The 16303-nt window shown below is 43.9% G+C and overlaps 2 protein-coding genes across 7 annotated transcripts in view; one reads left to right on the forward strand and one right to left on the reverse strand.

The window, feature by feature from the left end:
• LOC135920929 (glutamate receptor ionotropic, kainate 5-like) overlaps window positions 1-16303 on the forward strand; it is a 167822-nt gene that overhangs the window by 53458 nt on the left and 98061 nt on the right. The window lies entirely within an intron of this gene.
• On the reverse strand, window positions 135-8382 carry LOC135920931 (probable serine carboxypeptidase CPVL). The gene is made up of 4 exons (XM_065455215.1): window positions 8151-8382; window positions 5726-6076; window positions 1790-2305; window positions 135-949 (listed from the first exon to the last, which is right to left on the reverse strand). Exons 1-4 carry the CDS (start codon window positions 8364-8366, stop codon window positions 668-670), a joined length of 1365 nt encoding a protein of 454 aa, XP_065311287.1. The 5' UTR covers window positions 8367-8382; the 3' UTR covers window positions 135-667.

A 16303-nucleotide genomic window follows, 5' to 3' on the forward strand; every position in this document is an offset into this window, starting at 1 on the left:
ACTTTTCTTGCAGAAAGAGGCTCTTAACACTAGCCCCCTTCCCAAGTGGTTTGATGAATAAGAGGTTCAATAAATAAACAAGAAAACGTTGTTTTGTGAGGTTTTATTGCCATTAACGAAAGTTGGAACGAGTAAAGAAGATATTTATTTATTTTATTTAGAACAATGCTGCAGACACATCTGGGTCTAGGCTGAGAGAATTAAAAGTACAATACAAGAAACATAATTTGCACCAGCATTCAGAAAACAAACGAATCACACTCCAATTCCGAACGTATGACATTAATAATCAATCCGTTGTACAGAATGAGTACCGATTAGTAACGACAAGGGTAGAGTGTTTAATTCACCTATGACGCGGGGAAAACAAGGAAAGTAAAATGTTAGAAAGGACAAGAAAGAACAACTAGGGGGGTGGGGGTGGAGTGGGGCTTCGCTAAAGTGCCCCTCCTGTCTTTTGTTCTTGTTTTCCATATTTTACCTGCATTCATTCTGGGCTGCGCTGATGTCAAAACAACGTTATGCAATTGAAATATAAAGTCGCCCAAATAGTCACCTTTGTGAGTTTTTTTTTGTATTAGCCATAGACGCTGCTTCGAAGCTGGTGCACTTTGCCTTTTTGTTTTATGCCCCCGACTTCCTGTGGTCTGCTAACAATATGCGCGTACTATTTCACAAACGGGACATCGTTGAAGAATTTTGTGATCATTTCGTACGCTGCCTCCGGCTGATCGTACGGCACAGTGTGACCTCCATTTCGCACTAGAACCAGCCTACAATTTCTGGCGTGCTTGGAGTAGCCGTATACACATTCACCGTCGCTCGAGCGCCAAATTTTCTTCTCGGCTTTCGACCATTCCTTGGACCCCGACCATTTCAGGGAGTACATGAGGGCTTCCGTCGCAGGGTACGAGACGATGATGTCCAGGGGGCCGCTGTAGATGAGTACCTTGTGAGAATAAGCAAAGAAAAAGAAGAAATGAAAAAGAAGAAGTGGGGAGAGGAGGGGGAGAGAAAAACGAAAGAAGTTCAGGTTATGAAAGCACGTATTTTCATTGTTCACTTCGTCATAAGAGAGCGGTCTTACGGACTTACGAAAATTCTTGTTCGTGGGAACGTTTAGTCATTAGTTAATTCATGAGTTACAACAGGCCTTCACTCACTCAGTGGAGCTTTTCTCTATCTAGAAAGAATTCACTATTAAGCTACCAGATGCGCACTTGTTAACGCAAAACGTGACACAATCGACACCCGTCTCTTTTAGACTGTAATTCTTCCATGACAGCAGCTGTCTAGTGCTGGCGAAAAAAATACCAGAGCCGTGCCATTTTGAGACGCTGTGGAGGCATAGACAGCGTGATCATGGAGCGTGAAAGAAAATAATTGTGGGACATGCCGCGAGGATGACCAAGAACCGTAGTGCACATTGTATCGATAAGAGCTAGCCAAAGACTCGGTTTGCAGGCTTGGAGAAAATTAAATTTTTGAATTATGTCATGCACTTTCAGGTATCTGCATAGCTTACGCAAGTGCGTTGTTCAGTAGCACACAGAGCCATGTAGCTTTCGCACATACGAATCAAGTTCTCCATGCGGGCTTCCTCCCGACTATTAAGTCAGTCAGTCATGATAACATTAAAACATTAGCATTAACAGTCTATTATAATACTGAAACTCAGTTGCCTAAAGAAAGAATAACTGCTATAGAAGAAGTACGATAGCGTTTACGAGAAAAAAAGATCAGGCGAAAGAGCTCAATTCGTGCGCAGAAAATGCCTGCACGGGAGTACCTTGTAGGAGTTGTCTAACAGCAAAGTCAATTTGTCTCGAACAGACTGCATCAGGTCCTTGGTGAAGTAGACTGCCACGTTCAATGCCGCTTTGTTGAAAGGCGTTGACCCGACGTGGATGGCTTGGCGCACCATGGGTGTTTTGACGAAGCTTGAGTAACGGCGGTGCGATTCGGGTTTTTCCGTGAGCAGGTAGTTGTAGCCGTACTTGTAGCCAGTGACATTGCCTAGGTACGAAGGATATCCCGTGACGACGCCCAAAACAGTTGAGTAAGCCAGTGTAGTGGCTTCCATGTAGTTCTCTTCACGAATAAGACCCGCTATGCGGTCGCAGTCTTGTTGCATGTGGTTTGCCTGGTACCTGTCCAGGAGCCCGATGTAGTACAAGAAGTCACCGTAGAGAAGCATGGTGATGGGATCGATCATGCCATTGCCAATTGCAACGCCTTTGAGGTTGATCGGCACACGAAGCTTCTTTTTGGACTTATGGAGGGCAGCGCCAATGGAAGGTATATACTTTCCCGCGAAGAGAATACGCGTGTCAGTAGTTCACAAAGTCGCTCAGTGATAGCTCAGCCCGATGGTAATGTAATCAGTGCATAATGATCATGGTGCTAATTAATCATGATGAGATATTATGTGGGAGCAGCTTTGAGTACTGACAGCCGTTGGCACAGGGAGAATGTTAAAAAGCCTTACGAATAAACAAGAACTGTTCGGGGAAATTGGTGCATTTCGGTTCGAAGAGCGGAAAAAAGCGGTAGAAGGTGACACCGACCGACGACAGGGGGAAAGCGTTTGAATAAGACGATATTACCGGGGTCCTTCAATACCTTAAAAAAAAAGCTATTGAAGGACGCTGAAATTACGATGACTGCATTGATTAGGCTTTTCTGTTTTTGGACATGTATTCTTGTCGGCCGCTACCGTCATCTCACGTTCCCGTTACGGTTTCCCGTGCCCAATAGTATTGCTCAATGCGTGAGCATCACGAACTAATAGCGTCGGTTACGGGCGAACGCTTGCCGTTGGATTGCGGAAGCTGCAAATGCACTTGCTCTGTTACTTCATAACGTGAACGTCACCCGAGGTTCGAAAATACAAAGCTGATGCATCAGTGTGCGTTCTTAGCTTGTAACATCAAAAACAACAGCAACAACTTAATACCATAACGATGTGCTAGATGCGCGAGAACTGCAGATCACGGAGCTGTCCCATGTGTACACCGGGGAATCAACGGCGCCATTGAAATCTTCGCCGGCGTGCGGTGCTCCACATTGGAGATACTGGCGAATTGCGAAGCCTAGTATCTAGTGTCCAGTGCCATGCCGGCTCAGGGTCGCGCGCTGGATATTGGAGCGCTGGGCAGGCGTGGCATCCGGTGAGGTGGTGAGTACTGGCGCGAGAAATAGCTCTAGATCGAGAAATACGCTGTACCTGGCTACCGTATATATATTTCTTGAATACAGAACGTAACAGAGAGCGTTTTAGTGCAGTAAAATAGAACTGAGAAATAAAATGACACCATCTGGATTCAATCATTGCCTACAGATCGCAAGCCCGATACTTCATCAACTTGTCCGAATCAAGGTATTATTGTTCGGCACTACGACGCACCAGGACATGACAAGATGTGAATAACTTGCCAGAACAAGACCCAGGCGCAGTTTCAGTTTAGCACAGCTAGCGCCCCGCAACTAAAACTTACGCCTGCATTAGAAAGAAAAACTTGTTGTCCGTACTCAATACTATGCATGGAAGAGCCACAACATTATTTCTTATTTTCTTTCCCACTTCTTTGTTTCCGATTTTCTTCTCTTTTCATTCCCTCCTCCCGACAGAGTAGGCAGGCGTTGTGCCCCTCTCGGTGGCAGTTGTCAGCTTGCTCCCACCATGTTTCCTTTGATTGTTTGTACGTTTCCACATAATAATAATAATAATAATAATAATAATAATAATAATAATAATAATAATAATAATAATAATAATAATAATAATAATAATAATAATAATAATAATAATAATAATAATAATAGCTTTTCTATTGCGATTGGTATTTTAACTTAGATAAAAGTACTAAATCAACCGTCGACCCGGAACGCTGTACGGTCTGTTACTGTCGATTTCGATTGCCGTTGCTTGTTCTTCGCGTAAGGGATACAGAACATTTTATTAGTTCTACAATGCGTTTCAATCTACAAGCCTGTTCAGTCACATATCTCTTTCAGAGAAGCGTAGGCTAGTGCTGGCAGCCTTCGGCAACAGCACATTTTCGTATGTTTATAACGAGTCACATTGGTGCTCATCGCTTCTCGTGCTGACACTGTAGACACGAAAAAATTTTTTTCTTTGAAAACGCCAATGCGAAAGCCGCAATGGAAAGTGATTCATCCTGTTAGACTTTTCGATTCCTGAGTCCAGACGGGCCGATAGCATGTAGACGGACTCGACGGGTACGTTAGGCCTAAGCTTCGTAGGAAGGGCACGATATCGACGCAGGTACCTGGCGAATGCTAATATGTGTGTATATGAGCCTCAGAACCCTTAATCTGTTATTTTTAGCACACTAGGGAAAGGGGGAGCGCACGAATCTCCTCAGATTTGTTATCGGTACGATAAAATCATTCAGGAGCCGGTTTCCTGGGGTCCATTCGAACGCGCCTGAGTGACTTCTGGGTTTCGTGTCGACTCAACAACACCACTACAACGACGACAACTCTCAATAATCGGTTGCATACAAACTACTAAGGAATGAGTCTTCATATGCGTCTGAATACTTTCGTTCAAGACTACAGCTATCCGTCCAGTCAAGAGGGAAATGCAAAAAACGAAAGTGATCTTCAGTGTTACATTGCAAGCATAAATGGGGCAGTTCGCGTACTTTTATTCCAAGATGCAGCAGGAAATAAGCTTTTATGACCCCAAGATATAGCGTTATTTAGTACAAGAAACTCGTATCTACCGATGAAATATTCAGCGCCGCCTATACTCCTTGCGTACTGCAATCAGCGTGGCACAAACGCAACCAGCGCAGCTTCCAGTGCGAACCAGCGAACTGCAGTGAGAACCAGCGCCTGTACAGCACAAACCAGTGCGCCCCAGCGTCATGGCAGTGAAACGAGCGGCTCGTCCAGTGTGACCCAACTCTTTTCAAGTGTTCTCACCGGTGTCCCAGTGACTCCCAGCGAGCGCCAGCGTCTCCAGTGCGATCCAGCTTAAAAAGCGCGCTGGTTTCACACTGGAAGGCACCAGAAGACGTTAGCTTTTGCAGTAGGACGGAGGGCCATGCCTGCGCTCCTGAATCGCGCTGCTTTCGGTAGATGTCTCCGCGATGTTACACGTCAGGTGCTTCGCCGTCGTCATTGAGATACCAGTGATGACTTTTAAAATATAGGGATTCAAGAACACAAAGAAAAGAAAAAACGGGGAAGAAAGTGCGGGAAGGCGAGGTTATTGCCTGCCTAGACTGCAGTTTTCTAAGAGCTTCACTAGACTTCGGGAAATCTTATGCCCCCCATGCCTATTAGATAGATTAAATTGACAAATAATTTTCTTTGTTTCCTATTGCCCTGCATAAATTTGAATTGAAAGTTCAGCACTCCTTCAATCATGCGTTCCTCTGCCAACTGCAAGTTTATTTTCACGTTACTATTTGAGGAGTGTGGAAGAGAGAGAGAGAGAGGTAGAAAAAGAAGAAAGGCAAGGAGGTTGACGAGAAAAATTTCGGTTTACTACCCTCCACGGGGAAAACGGGGAATAACATTTTAAGAGATAAGAAGGGAGAAAGATGAGTATATATAAATAGAAATTGGCGCTCAAGACAGATGCGGCACACGTGACTATGACAGACCTCAATGTGACTAGCTGCCCACTTGGGTGCATGCACACAATCTTAGCCCTCTCCCCCTTCGTTCTCATTATGATTAATAATCAAACCTTTTCAAACCAGCACTCACCAGCGTACGATTCCCCAGAAAGGTAGAAATCATTGGAGGAATAGTTACTAAACAGCGTGAAGAACTGTTGCAGCATTTCAATCATGTCCCGGCTCACGTCCGACTGGTTGCGCGCGTAGCCCTTCTCGCTCTGCGTGAAGCTGAAGCCGGTGCCCACCGGGTTGTCCACGTACAGAACCGATATGGTGCGCGTCCACGTGATTGGACGCAGCTGCCCGGCGCCATTCTCGTCCACAAAGTAAGGACCGTGCTCGACGAAGAGTCCAAAAAGAGAAGACGTCCCGGGTCCCCCTTGAAGCCACAACGACACGGGTGCACTCTCGGGGTTTTCCTGCGAGGAAAAACAAGGAAAGCACGCAGACGCAACACAATGCCGGAATATATATGACGTGAAGCTTGTCTTCGTTAACGAGGTAGCAGCAGCAGTGCATGACACGAGCCGACCCTCGCCTCCCGTAGCTGTTAGCAACTTCATGTCGCGAAGACGAAGGGGATTCATGTTGCTTGTCAAGAGAAGAATGTTGATGAGAGGCGTGTGAAGTGAGCAGTAAGACACATTATCTGAATACATTTAGGGCTTCTGTACCTTTTCTACCACGGTGGCACATCAGTTCTTGGGGATTGGCTAGGAATGAGCCCACACGCTATACCCAATTGTACATACCCAGTGCCCAAGGTCTCCGAACCCCGCATGCCCAGTGGTGCGCACCTAGTGGCCCAGACTGTCTACTAGGCCAGACCATAGCCAGCAGTACGTTTTCTATTTGGGTGCGTACCCAGTGGAGACGGTTGTCTACTCGGCCAAACAGCGGCCAGCGCATACGCAGTGGCCAAAGTTGTCTATATATACGAGCACATTCACAAATATCCGGTGAGGGAGCAACGACGAACGCCAAACCCTGGGAAAAAGGTAGAGATAGCGCCACTTAAAAAATTCCGAGCTTTGTTTCTGCAAACTGCAAATGAACTATTGCAGGTGTCATCTATGTGTATTTTCCCGCGTGTCCCCTTTCGTCACACCGCTGTGCACCACTTGTGATGCTGATTGTCCAAATGCTTAATGGTGCAGCTACCAGCAACTTTGAGCTTCAGGAGTCGCATGACCTGGTACGTTTTTACAATGCCCGCTACTCTAGAGATTGCATATAATGCGTGTTTTTTTGTTTTGGTTGGAACTCTCTCTGGCGGCCTTCGTGGTATTGGATTGTAGCTACAGGCTGGTTTCGCCTGGCGATCGACGCCGGCAATTTTTCTTCTTGAGCGTGTCTTGCAATCCCACCGGTGTGCGCCACCACAGTTTCAGCACGCCAGTGCCTGTTAGGAACGCAAGAATGAGGCGCGAAGCACTCTGTCACGCCTTCCCTCCTGGTATGATTGCCTTGACACTGGACACTGTCATCATTCTCGGCGATGAGCTTGCGGAGTGCCCACAATTCGCTTCATTACGAGGCAACGATGTCGCAGTGCATGCGTTATCCGATGTCCTGATGTGTTAGTAGGTTGTGTGAAGATGCAGATGCACTATGCGCTGAAAATGCAGATGAAGTGGGGTCTAACCGTGCACATGACCTTTTTATTTATTTCTAATTACTTATAACGCAGGTTACAGTTTTAATGTTTCTCTGATAACTTTTTTGGTTAACTTGTACGAACAGGGTGCTCATGCAGGCTGCCACCTTTATAAACTCTATAAAATATAATGATGAAGTGGCCTGCTGACCAGAACTTTCAGTTCTTAAATTGTTGAAAGCTGGCATTGACGAAGGATAGACGCAGCATTCTTTTCGTGTGCAGATATTGCCTTTAATGATTTAGGTGTAATTTTACTTTAAAAAACAACGTTTCAGAGAGAATTGATTTCAAGAGAAGAAAACGGGTCAAAGAGAAATGTTCGCAAGGAAACTGATGTACAGTCGATCAAAAAAGTTTACGGACCAAGACACCTGACAAAAAGTGCAATATCTCCGCAGCCTCCAAATGCAGCCTGGTATTCCCATTTCCAGCCTTTACTGGTATATGCGAACAACATTGTGATATACGGTTTTACTAGCTACTTTTAAAGACTGCTCGTATATTTAGAATTTTCTGAGACCCCGTGGTCCGCAAACTTTTTTGGTTGACTGTACATATCAGTGTTTTGTGCTGGAGAACTTTTCTTGAAATACGCATCCAGCGAGATCAGGCAAACACAATTCTATTGCATCGTCATATTACCGCATTCGATAAAGGCCAGGACACGTATGCAGAAAAACCTCTTAAGCTAGGACTGTTCGTAAGCAATATTTCAGCCGATCCTTATGCTGGACACATTATTATCGGAGACGGCTGTCCAGTGGCAAAAAGCACTTTCTAACTAAATGTGTTGTAAAATCCGCCCCAGAACTGCGAAATTGTGCGTCATTTACCATGGCAGGGAAGAACCAGAAGAAGAGGTTGCTGCCCAACTCCTTGTTCACGGTAATGAATCCTGAGTAGCTGAGCACGTCTGGAATACTGCCAATCTTGCCCGCTTCCAAGATTATTGCAAGATTATCCTCTTGGAAGAGACGTTCTTGGAAGAGACGTTCCTGGTAATTTGTGATCTCGCTTACGCAGATCTGAAATCCAGAGAGACTGATCATCCCTGTCCCAAGAGCTTCGCATGTACGTCTCCCGTCACATGGTATTAGTCAGTTAAATGGCACCCTCATGGCGCACGATCTTTTCCACTGGCTGTTGTGGTGTTGTATTGTGTGCATGCTTTGTGAATGCACCGAGCTGGCAGAAGTAATCTTTTAATAAGTGTGCGCAGTGTGTATGTTGAATGTTGTGCCAGAGAAGTGGTTGGCCAAATTTTAGAGGCAGTTGCTTCTTTACGTCACCCACACCTTTGGCACTGTATGAGCCAAATCGGAAGGCAAGCACAACACTATGGGTACTATTATGGGTACTATGGGTACTACAATCAATCAATCAATCAATCAATCAATCAATCAATCAATCAATCAATCAATCAATCAATCAATCAATCAATCAATCAATCAATCAATCAATCAATCAATCAATCAATCAATCAATCAATCAATCAATCAATCAATCAATCAATCACACTGTTTGCCCACAAACAGGAGGCAGGACTAAACACTGAGGGATAGCTTTATGGGGGTTATTTTGGCTTTTACAATAGACAGCAGAGCGTTGCAGCAGATTACAGAAGTAAAACTCCTTCAGGGCTGCGGTACAATGAAAACGAAGCAATGTTCAAACGGAAGTAAACTTAGCTTTAGCTCCGATGCCGCCTACCCAAGTGCATGTAAAACGCAGAAACACTTTTCTGAGATAACCACGACGTCGATTTTAATAAAGTTTGTTTTTTTTTGTGAGTGAAAGTTAGTTTCTAGTGATTCTTTCAGGGTAAATTTTGATTCAAGGCCTCATTTTTTAAAAATAAGATTTCGAAAATTGGTAAGTTTGAAAAGAATGGAAACAAGAAGTTTACAAATTCGTGGCTGTGGACAAAGAACAGATAATTAAATTATGGCATTTTACGTGCGAAAACCACTATCTGAATATGCGGCACGCCAGAAATTTGGACACCCAGGGGTTCTTTACCGTGCCCCTGAATATAAGTACACGAGAAAAAAGGTTGCGCAGTTCTGTAAACTGCATCCGTTAGAACATCCAAAGCGGAAAAATTTGATAAGCGCAGAGCCACAGGCGTTGTTCGGAGTGACAGGCTGCGCGCAGTTGCTGATAAAAATGTGCAACGGCCTGTGACATTCTTGTCGGGTTTGTTCGTAAGGTATACGTTTGAAGAGAGTGCGGTGTTTTCTCGTTTCCAACAAACCATCTTCCGTTTGTGTGGATGGTCTCGCGGACTCCCTGTTGTAATTGTTCGGACTTCATAATTTCGGGAGCGAGATAAACACAAAGAACAGCTTGTCGTAATTAACATAGCCGTTTTATTTCTAAAAAGTTAATTTAAGACAATTTAGTTTGCAGATGGTCCCTCGAATTCACTTTGAAGGATATAGCCTAACCTAACTATAATTCAGCCTCATCATCCTCAACCTATTTTAAGTCCACTGCAGGACGAAGCCCTCTCCCTCCGATCTCCAATTACCCCTGTGCTGCGCCAACCGATTCCAACTTGAACTGGCATGGTGACAAACAGATGCGTGCCAATAATGTCACGACTGCCCTTGACTGCTGCTGTTTGTGTTAGCTGCGGCACGTTCTTTCTTCAAGTTCAAGAAACGTTTGCAGGGTAGATCAGAATTCGTGCGATTTTTCTGTTCGGGCTCCTTCGCTCTCTTCAGTGGTCTGAGAAATGTTTGCGGGGTCGTTAAACCTGTAGCTGCCGTACGCACTGTAATCTCAGGATGACGCATCTAAATTAGATTATGCATATGACTCCAGGAAGTACACAGCGGCCTTATGCACAAAAGTGAGAAGTATTACGCGCATGTCATACGAGACGCGAACATCGTAAGCATTGTTGACGAAGAACAACTAGTGCTTTGAAAGCGCAGCGCTCCGAAAATTAGTCGGTTTATGAGCGAGCGTGACGAAATTATGTTACACGAGAGAATGCGAACTCACTCAAGAGGCTTGACGGGTATAGCTGCACACTCTGCCATCAGGTACACGGCCAGTCATAAGAGAACTGTCACACTTTATACGTCTGCAGAGGCACTATAGAATACGGATTCCGCCAGTTGGGCCAACCGGGAACACGTGGTTAAAAACACGCGTGCGAGGCATTCAGGCTAAATATAGAATTGTCCTTCACCCTTTATTCTCACAAGGTCGACGTGCATGTGCGACATAAACCCTGAAAAGACAACATGTAATGCGGAACCAGAAAGTTCAGTAAATCAACAGATGTTGAAGGTCTTCCGAAACTTTGCGTCTTGAAAAAGTCGATGGAGCACAGGCTGCGTAATTGTGAATGTTATAACTCAATTATTTTACGACCACCTTCAGGTTACAATAGCTTCTGTTCACTGAAAGGATGTTTTCGCCACGTGTCTTTATCTTCGGAATCGTTAGAGCGGATTAAAAATTTTCAGTTCTTCAGCAGTCTTTGAAAAGTTACAGAACATTGACTCCATGCGAGCTTTAAAACTACCTACAGGAACTCAAGGTGTGAGAACATCAACTGTTCATATCTAGCATACTTGTAAAACATCTCTCGAGCCACTTCAATAATATACTTGATGTAAAACATTGTGAAAAATGAAAATGAACCTGCTACATTATGTCATACTGACGCCGAGAGCCCAATACCCAGTCGTCCACATTCCAGCTCGTTTTACCGAAAGACTTTACACATACTATTCAAATTTGCAGTATTCGTTCAATGTAAATGGTTTCAAGATTTGTGCGAGGTGTTTTAACTGTCTGTATTTTCTTCATCATATCATGAGAAGACAACAAAGAGACACCAAGTAAAACACAGGGGAAATTACTTGTGCTTACTAATTGAATTAAACAAATGACAAATTTATGGCAATGAAAACGGATGAAAAAACAACTTTCGTGGGCGGGGAATGATCCCACGTCTACTCCTTACGCGTGCGAAGACGTGGGATCGTTCCCCACCGGCGGCAAGTTGTTTTTTCATCCACTTTCACTGCCATAACTTTATCATCTAAGTCAATTAGTAAGTACAATTTCCCCTATGTTTTCCTTGGTGCCTTTGTTTGTTGGCTTCTGATGATATGATCAACAAAAATCTGGCCCCTGGGCTAACCCCTTTCTCCATGTATTTTCTTCAGTGATGTTTTTTATGCAGTGTCTTGGCGTGTACATTGTGCACAGTGCACAGAGCGCCTGAAAGGGAAAATTTCTCAGCGTACCGTCAACGATGGGGAGACTGCGCCTACCACATGAGCTTTCGGCATCAAAAGTTCACGGACCGTGGAATCTCAGAAACAATATGAATATTTGCGCAGGCCAAGCACAGGCACCAAGCCAAGCGCAGGTCAAGCCAAGCCAGGCATTTGGACTTCCAGCCTCTATATTAGTATACTGTTACACTGTATATACTTTTGAACTTTATACTGTATACTTTTCGCGCAAGCTCTCAAATATAAAAAAAGATTAAGGAATGGCGATTCCTCTGGACTGAAAACTGCGCGATCAAAGCCAGAAAGACTGAGAATAGCCGCGTTTATCGCATTTCAGGTGTAAGCGATCTGGCTATCTTTAGATAATCATTGTGCCTGCACTCCCGTTTTTCCGAGGTAAATCCTCACCATGAATAAAGGCATACTTTCATGTGATAAGTTGAAAACGTTGTTACGTGACAAATCACCCAAATTTTCATTCATTCACTTCAATATTCGAAGTGTGCGCAAACATCATGATGACCTTCTGAACTTTCTTTCTTTACTTAACAATAATTTTTCTTTAATACGCCTGTCTGGAACATGGCTAGCACCAGTAGATGGCAATCTATTTGGTCTGCTAGGATATACCAGTGAATATAGTTACCGTGGGGTTCAGCGAAGTGGTGAATCTGCCATTTTTGTGAATTTGTCGATTGCGTACACTCGTCGTCATGACCTTTCGTTCTGTTATTTGTTGTGCGAGTCAGTCTGGCTGGATCTCGACCGGAATTTCCTGTCTCTCCATAAGCAGAATACAATTCTGGCATCCGTTTATCGTTCTCCCTCATCGTCGTATTCGGACTTTTGGTCACAGCTAGAAGAAATACTCAGTGGCTTAACCAATGAAAACAAGAACGCCATCATTTGTGGTAACATTAACATAAACATACTTAATCCCAACTGGCAGTCATGCTGTGATTATACCTACTGCTTATTTAGCGACGGTTTTTCTTCCTTAATCGATGTGCCAACCAGGTGCGACACTTCTGGTTCTTGCCCATTGATAGATAATATACTTTCCTCGTCATCTTCTGATTATACCACTGGACTAATAGATTATTCTGTTACTGACCACTATCCTCTGTTATTTCTGGGTGTCGCAAAACGTACGCAGTGTCACCAATATTCCAAAAGTTCTTTCAATGAAACGTTTTATACAGAAGGTACAAGGCACTTGTTGGAACAGCGTCTTTCAGGAGAACTATTCTGACAGGGCGTACTCGATATTTTTTATCAACAATAACAAATTATATTAATGAGTGCACAACTCATGTGTCCTTTAAGTATAATTCTCGTGTCCCAGAAAATCCATGGATTACAAATGCGCTGCTGTTCTCTATAACAAAAAATAATCTTCACAAAAAGGTGAAACTGTAACCTTTCAGCACAGCATTACGAACTAAATTTAAGAATTATAGCAATATCCTTTCTGGGGGGGGGGGTATCCTTAAACGCGCAAAACGGGACTATTATGAAAGACGGATAATTCAGTACGGAATGAATACCAGGATTGGGAGCTTATTAAAGAATTTCTTAATATTACAGAGTCTAACACGGGCATTCAAAATAATTTATAACGAGGAATGCACACACGAGGCTGACATATCAGCTGCTTTTAGTGATCGTTTTGCCGCTTGCCAGCATACGCTATCGCCTAGTGTTCTAAGCCATCTCCCACATCGCCCTCACTCATTTTTCCTTCGACCGGTTTCTTCCGAAGGAGTTTTAAAGGTAATTTCTTCTCTTAAAGTTACTAGACCTGGCCTAATGGCCAGGTCCAGTAACTTTAAGATGGTTAGCAGAACCATCTTTTCATTTGTCATAAATACAGTTTCATAATTATTGCATTTTCTTCACATTGCTCTTATTATTGTATCGTTAGGCTTCATATTTCTCTAAAACACTTTGTATTTTTCTTTCTTAGTAATATGCAGAAGAGCCAAATTTTTTGTTACTCATTACTAGATATTCCTGCTAATCATTATTTATTGTGATATTACTGTATAACGCTTTTCTTAATACATGTCTAATTGTTTTCTATTTATTATAACTTGTTCCCTACGAATTGTATTTCTTGACGCATTTTTTCTCCTTTTGTGTTTTGTATGTTGGTTCACCCTCTACTTGCTGCTCTAATACACTTATGCACCCACTAATGATAGGAGGTCCTCCTGGCTGTTTCTAACTCTGGGACCTCCTGATACAGTACACAATGTGCAAGCCCGTTTCTTGTGCATGCAATAACAATAAACTTGAACTTGATCCCCACGTTTTTTTTAGTTCGGACAAGTTATAAAGAAATCGCATAGAGCGTATAGCACATTTCGCGTGGTTCATTTGGATTACCGCAAGAGATGATTGTTACTTGTGCGACAAACTACAATCTCTGGATGGCTAATTCAAAAGATTCATAAAATGGTAATTATTAGATTGCAGGTGCTTGTTCCAAATGCGAAATTGAAATCGAGCAGCATAGTGGTAGTTACGCCTGCTCAGCAGAAACCCTAAGGCTAGCGCCGCTTTCTTGATATTCGCCTCCAAAGTTTGCTAAGGTAAGTTAAGGTAGTCCAAAACTATTTGACGCGCACTTCTAGAAAACTGTTTGCTGAAACGTCCATGCATTTCATCGGATACTTTGATGTTGGATATGTGGGAGGTGCATGGTGCTAGACTGATAGTTTCTGCTAAGCTAACTTTGCCACTGCTCGGCCCAAATTTCGCAATTGGAACACGTGACTTGAAGTGAAGAATTAAAATGTTAATTAGCTAATATTTCTTTTGCTGCATGGTACAACGGTACCGGTAGACCGGTAGGTAAGTCTACGGCAAAACTTTCTGTCAACTCCTCAACGTCCCACGTGCTATTGTGCAGGACGGCCAACCACCCCGTGTCAAAACGCTCCCTTGACCTTTCGCGGATGTCCTGTAAAATATTACGCTATAAAAATGTCAGGCTTAAAATATTGGGATACGGAAATTATGCCGCCGCCTTCATAGCTTTTGAGTTCTCGTCGTCAAGCGCCCACGACGCCCATATTTTTCTACGCGACGTACACACGCGCACGCGCGTCTAGGAACATTGCGACCGGACAGGTCATTCCGGTATGACCTTAATGTGTTTCCGTGTCTTTGACCAGCATTTATGCTTCATTTAATGTCAAAATGGAATGAACACACACGCAAAAAAAAGAAAGCTGGTGACACAGCAGGATGGATTCGATTTCAAATGAATGAAGGGTTAAAATATAAGTTCAACACGGAAACCATCACCGCCTTTGCTTTGTGCTCTTTTATTTATTTGATTATTTATTTATTTGCAGACCTCATGTGAGGCAGTGATAAGGGGACGTCACAGTAAAGAAAAGAGAGAGATAGAGAGAGTTTTTAATAACAAGGAAGCCAGAGAGGCCGGCCTGAGGCGCTCTCTTACCTTTCACAGGGAGGAAGTGTAAGAGGGAAAGGGGAACAGGATGGGGGATTGAGGAAAGAGCCAAAGCGGATAACGGGAAAGTCTACTTGTAACCTTGAGTTCAGAACTGTATTTAAAAAATCACGTATGGCCTGGATGGCCTGAAAGTAGATTATAGTCACACGAGGGGCCCAACATTACGTCCTCTGACAATGACTGGGTGTCGAGACGGGCAAGAATACCGCGCCTCTTCTGTCTGTATTTTATTTATCGAGAGAAATTACGTGCCGCATGCTTGATATATTCGTGCACATGGCGCCGCTCACGCTTTGGAGACGTCGTCACGGCCTGAAGTGCAAGTAACGACGTGAAAACGCCACTATCAGTTTAAGACGGTGCAGAACACTGGCACTTTTTTGCGGAAACTTTTTGTCCTAGCCTAAACGTTATTAGAAGGTCTAGTCTCTGGAAATGTCTGTGGCGATTTTCCGCATGGTACCAGTACCTTTCTGTTACATTTAGTACGAGGCATGAGAGAGGGAAGTTGACATCCCTACTGGAAAAGTTACGCCTCACTAGTTGAGGAGGTTGCCGCAAAGTGCCTCCTCCCTGACTGCCAGAAATTCAGTGGATATCAACGTTGTCTTCTTATGCAGACGAAATTCTCGAATGACACGATTTGCTGGAAGGAGGAAAATCCCAGCTGATGCGGAAAATGACATCGAACTGTTTCTAAGACATTTATCGAGATAGCATACTCTTTATTCACATAGTCCAGTGTGCGTTGTCTCAGGACCAGGGTAGGTATTCGTTATTTCTTGGAAATGCCGGGAACATAAAGTCGCACGCGTATTGTGATCAAGACCCATAGGGCAATATTTGGAGGGCCAGCGGGGGCAAAGTATGACGGTGTGACGAATTCGTGGCTGTCAATAAAAATAGACTCCGGCCACATGTCGGGAAGCGCAGACAGTAGGTGGTGTCTGTGACGAGACAGCGGCCACAAAAACGCTCGAGCAACTTCGATCCGCAGAAACACGGACACAAGAGCGACGCGAGCTTTGTCTATTGTGTCACAAGTTGAAGTCATGTTCGTAGCATTTGTGTCCAGGCGCTTTCCAAATGACGCAAACATGTTTCATCGTTAAATGTCCCATATGTAGAGCTTGTTTATGAATGTCGTAATGACGCCACTAAACTTTCAATTGTCGATTGGCGCCCAGCTTACGGCAAGAACTGACTTGAAAAATACAGATACTGTCACCAACCGCTTCTA

The sequence above is a fragment of the Dermacentor albipictus genome, chromosome 4, assembly GCF_038994185.2.
Source record: "Dermacentor albipictus isolate Rhodes 1998 colony chromosome 4, USDA_Dalb.pri_finalv2, whole genome shotgun sequence".
NCBI lineage: Eukaryota > Metazoa > Arthropoda > Arachnida > Ixodida > Ixodidae > Dermacentor > Dermacentor albipictus.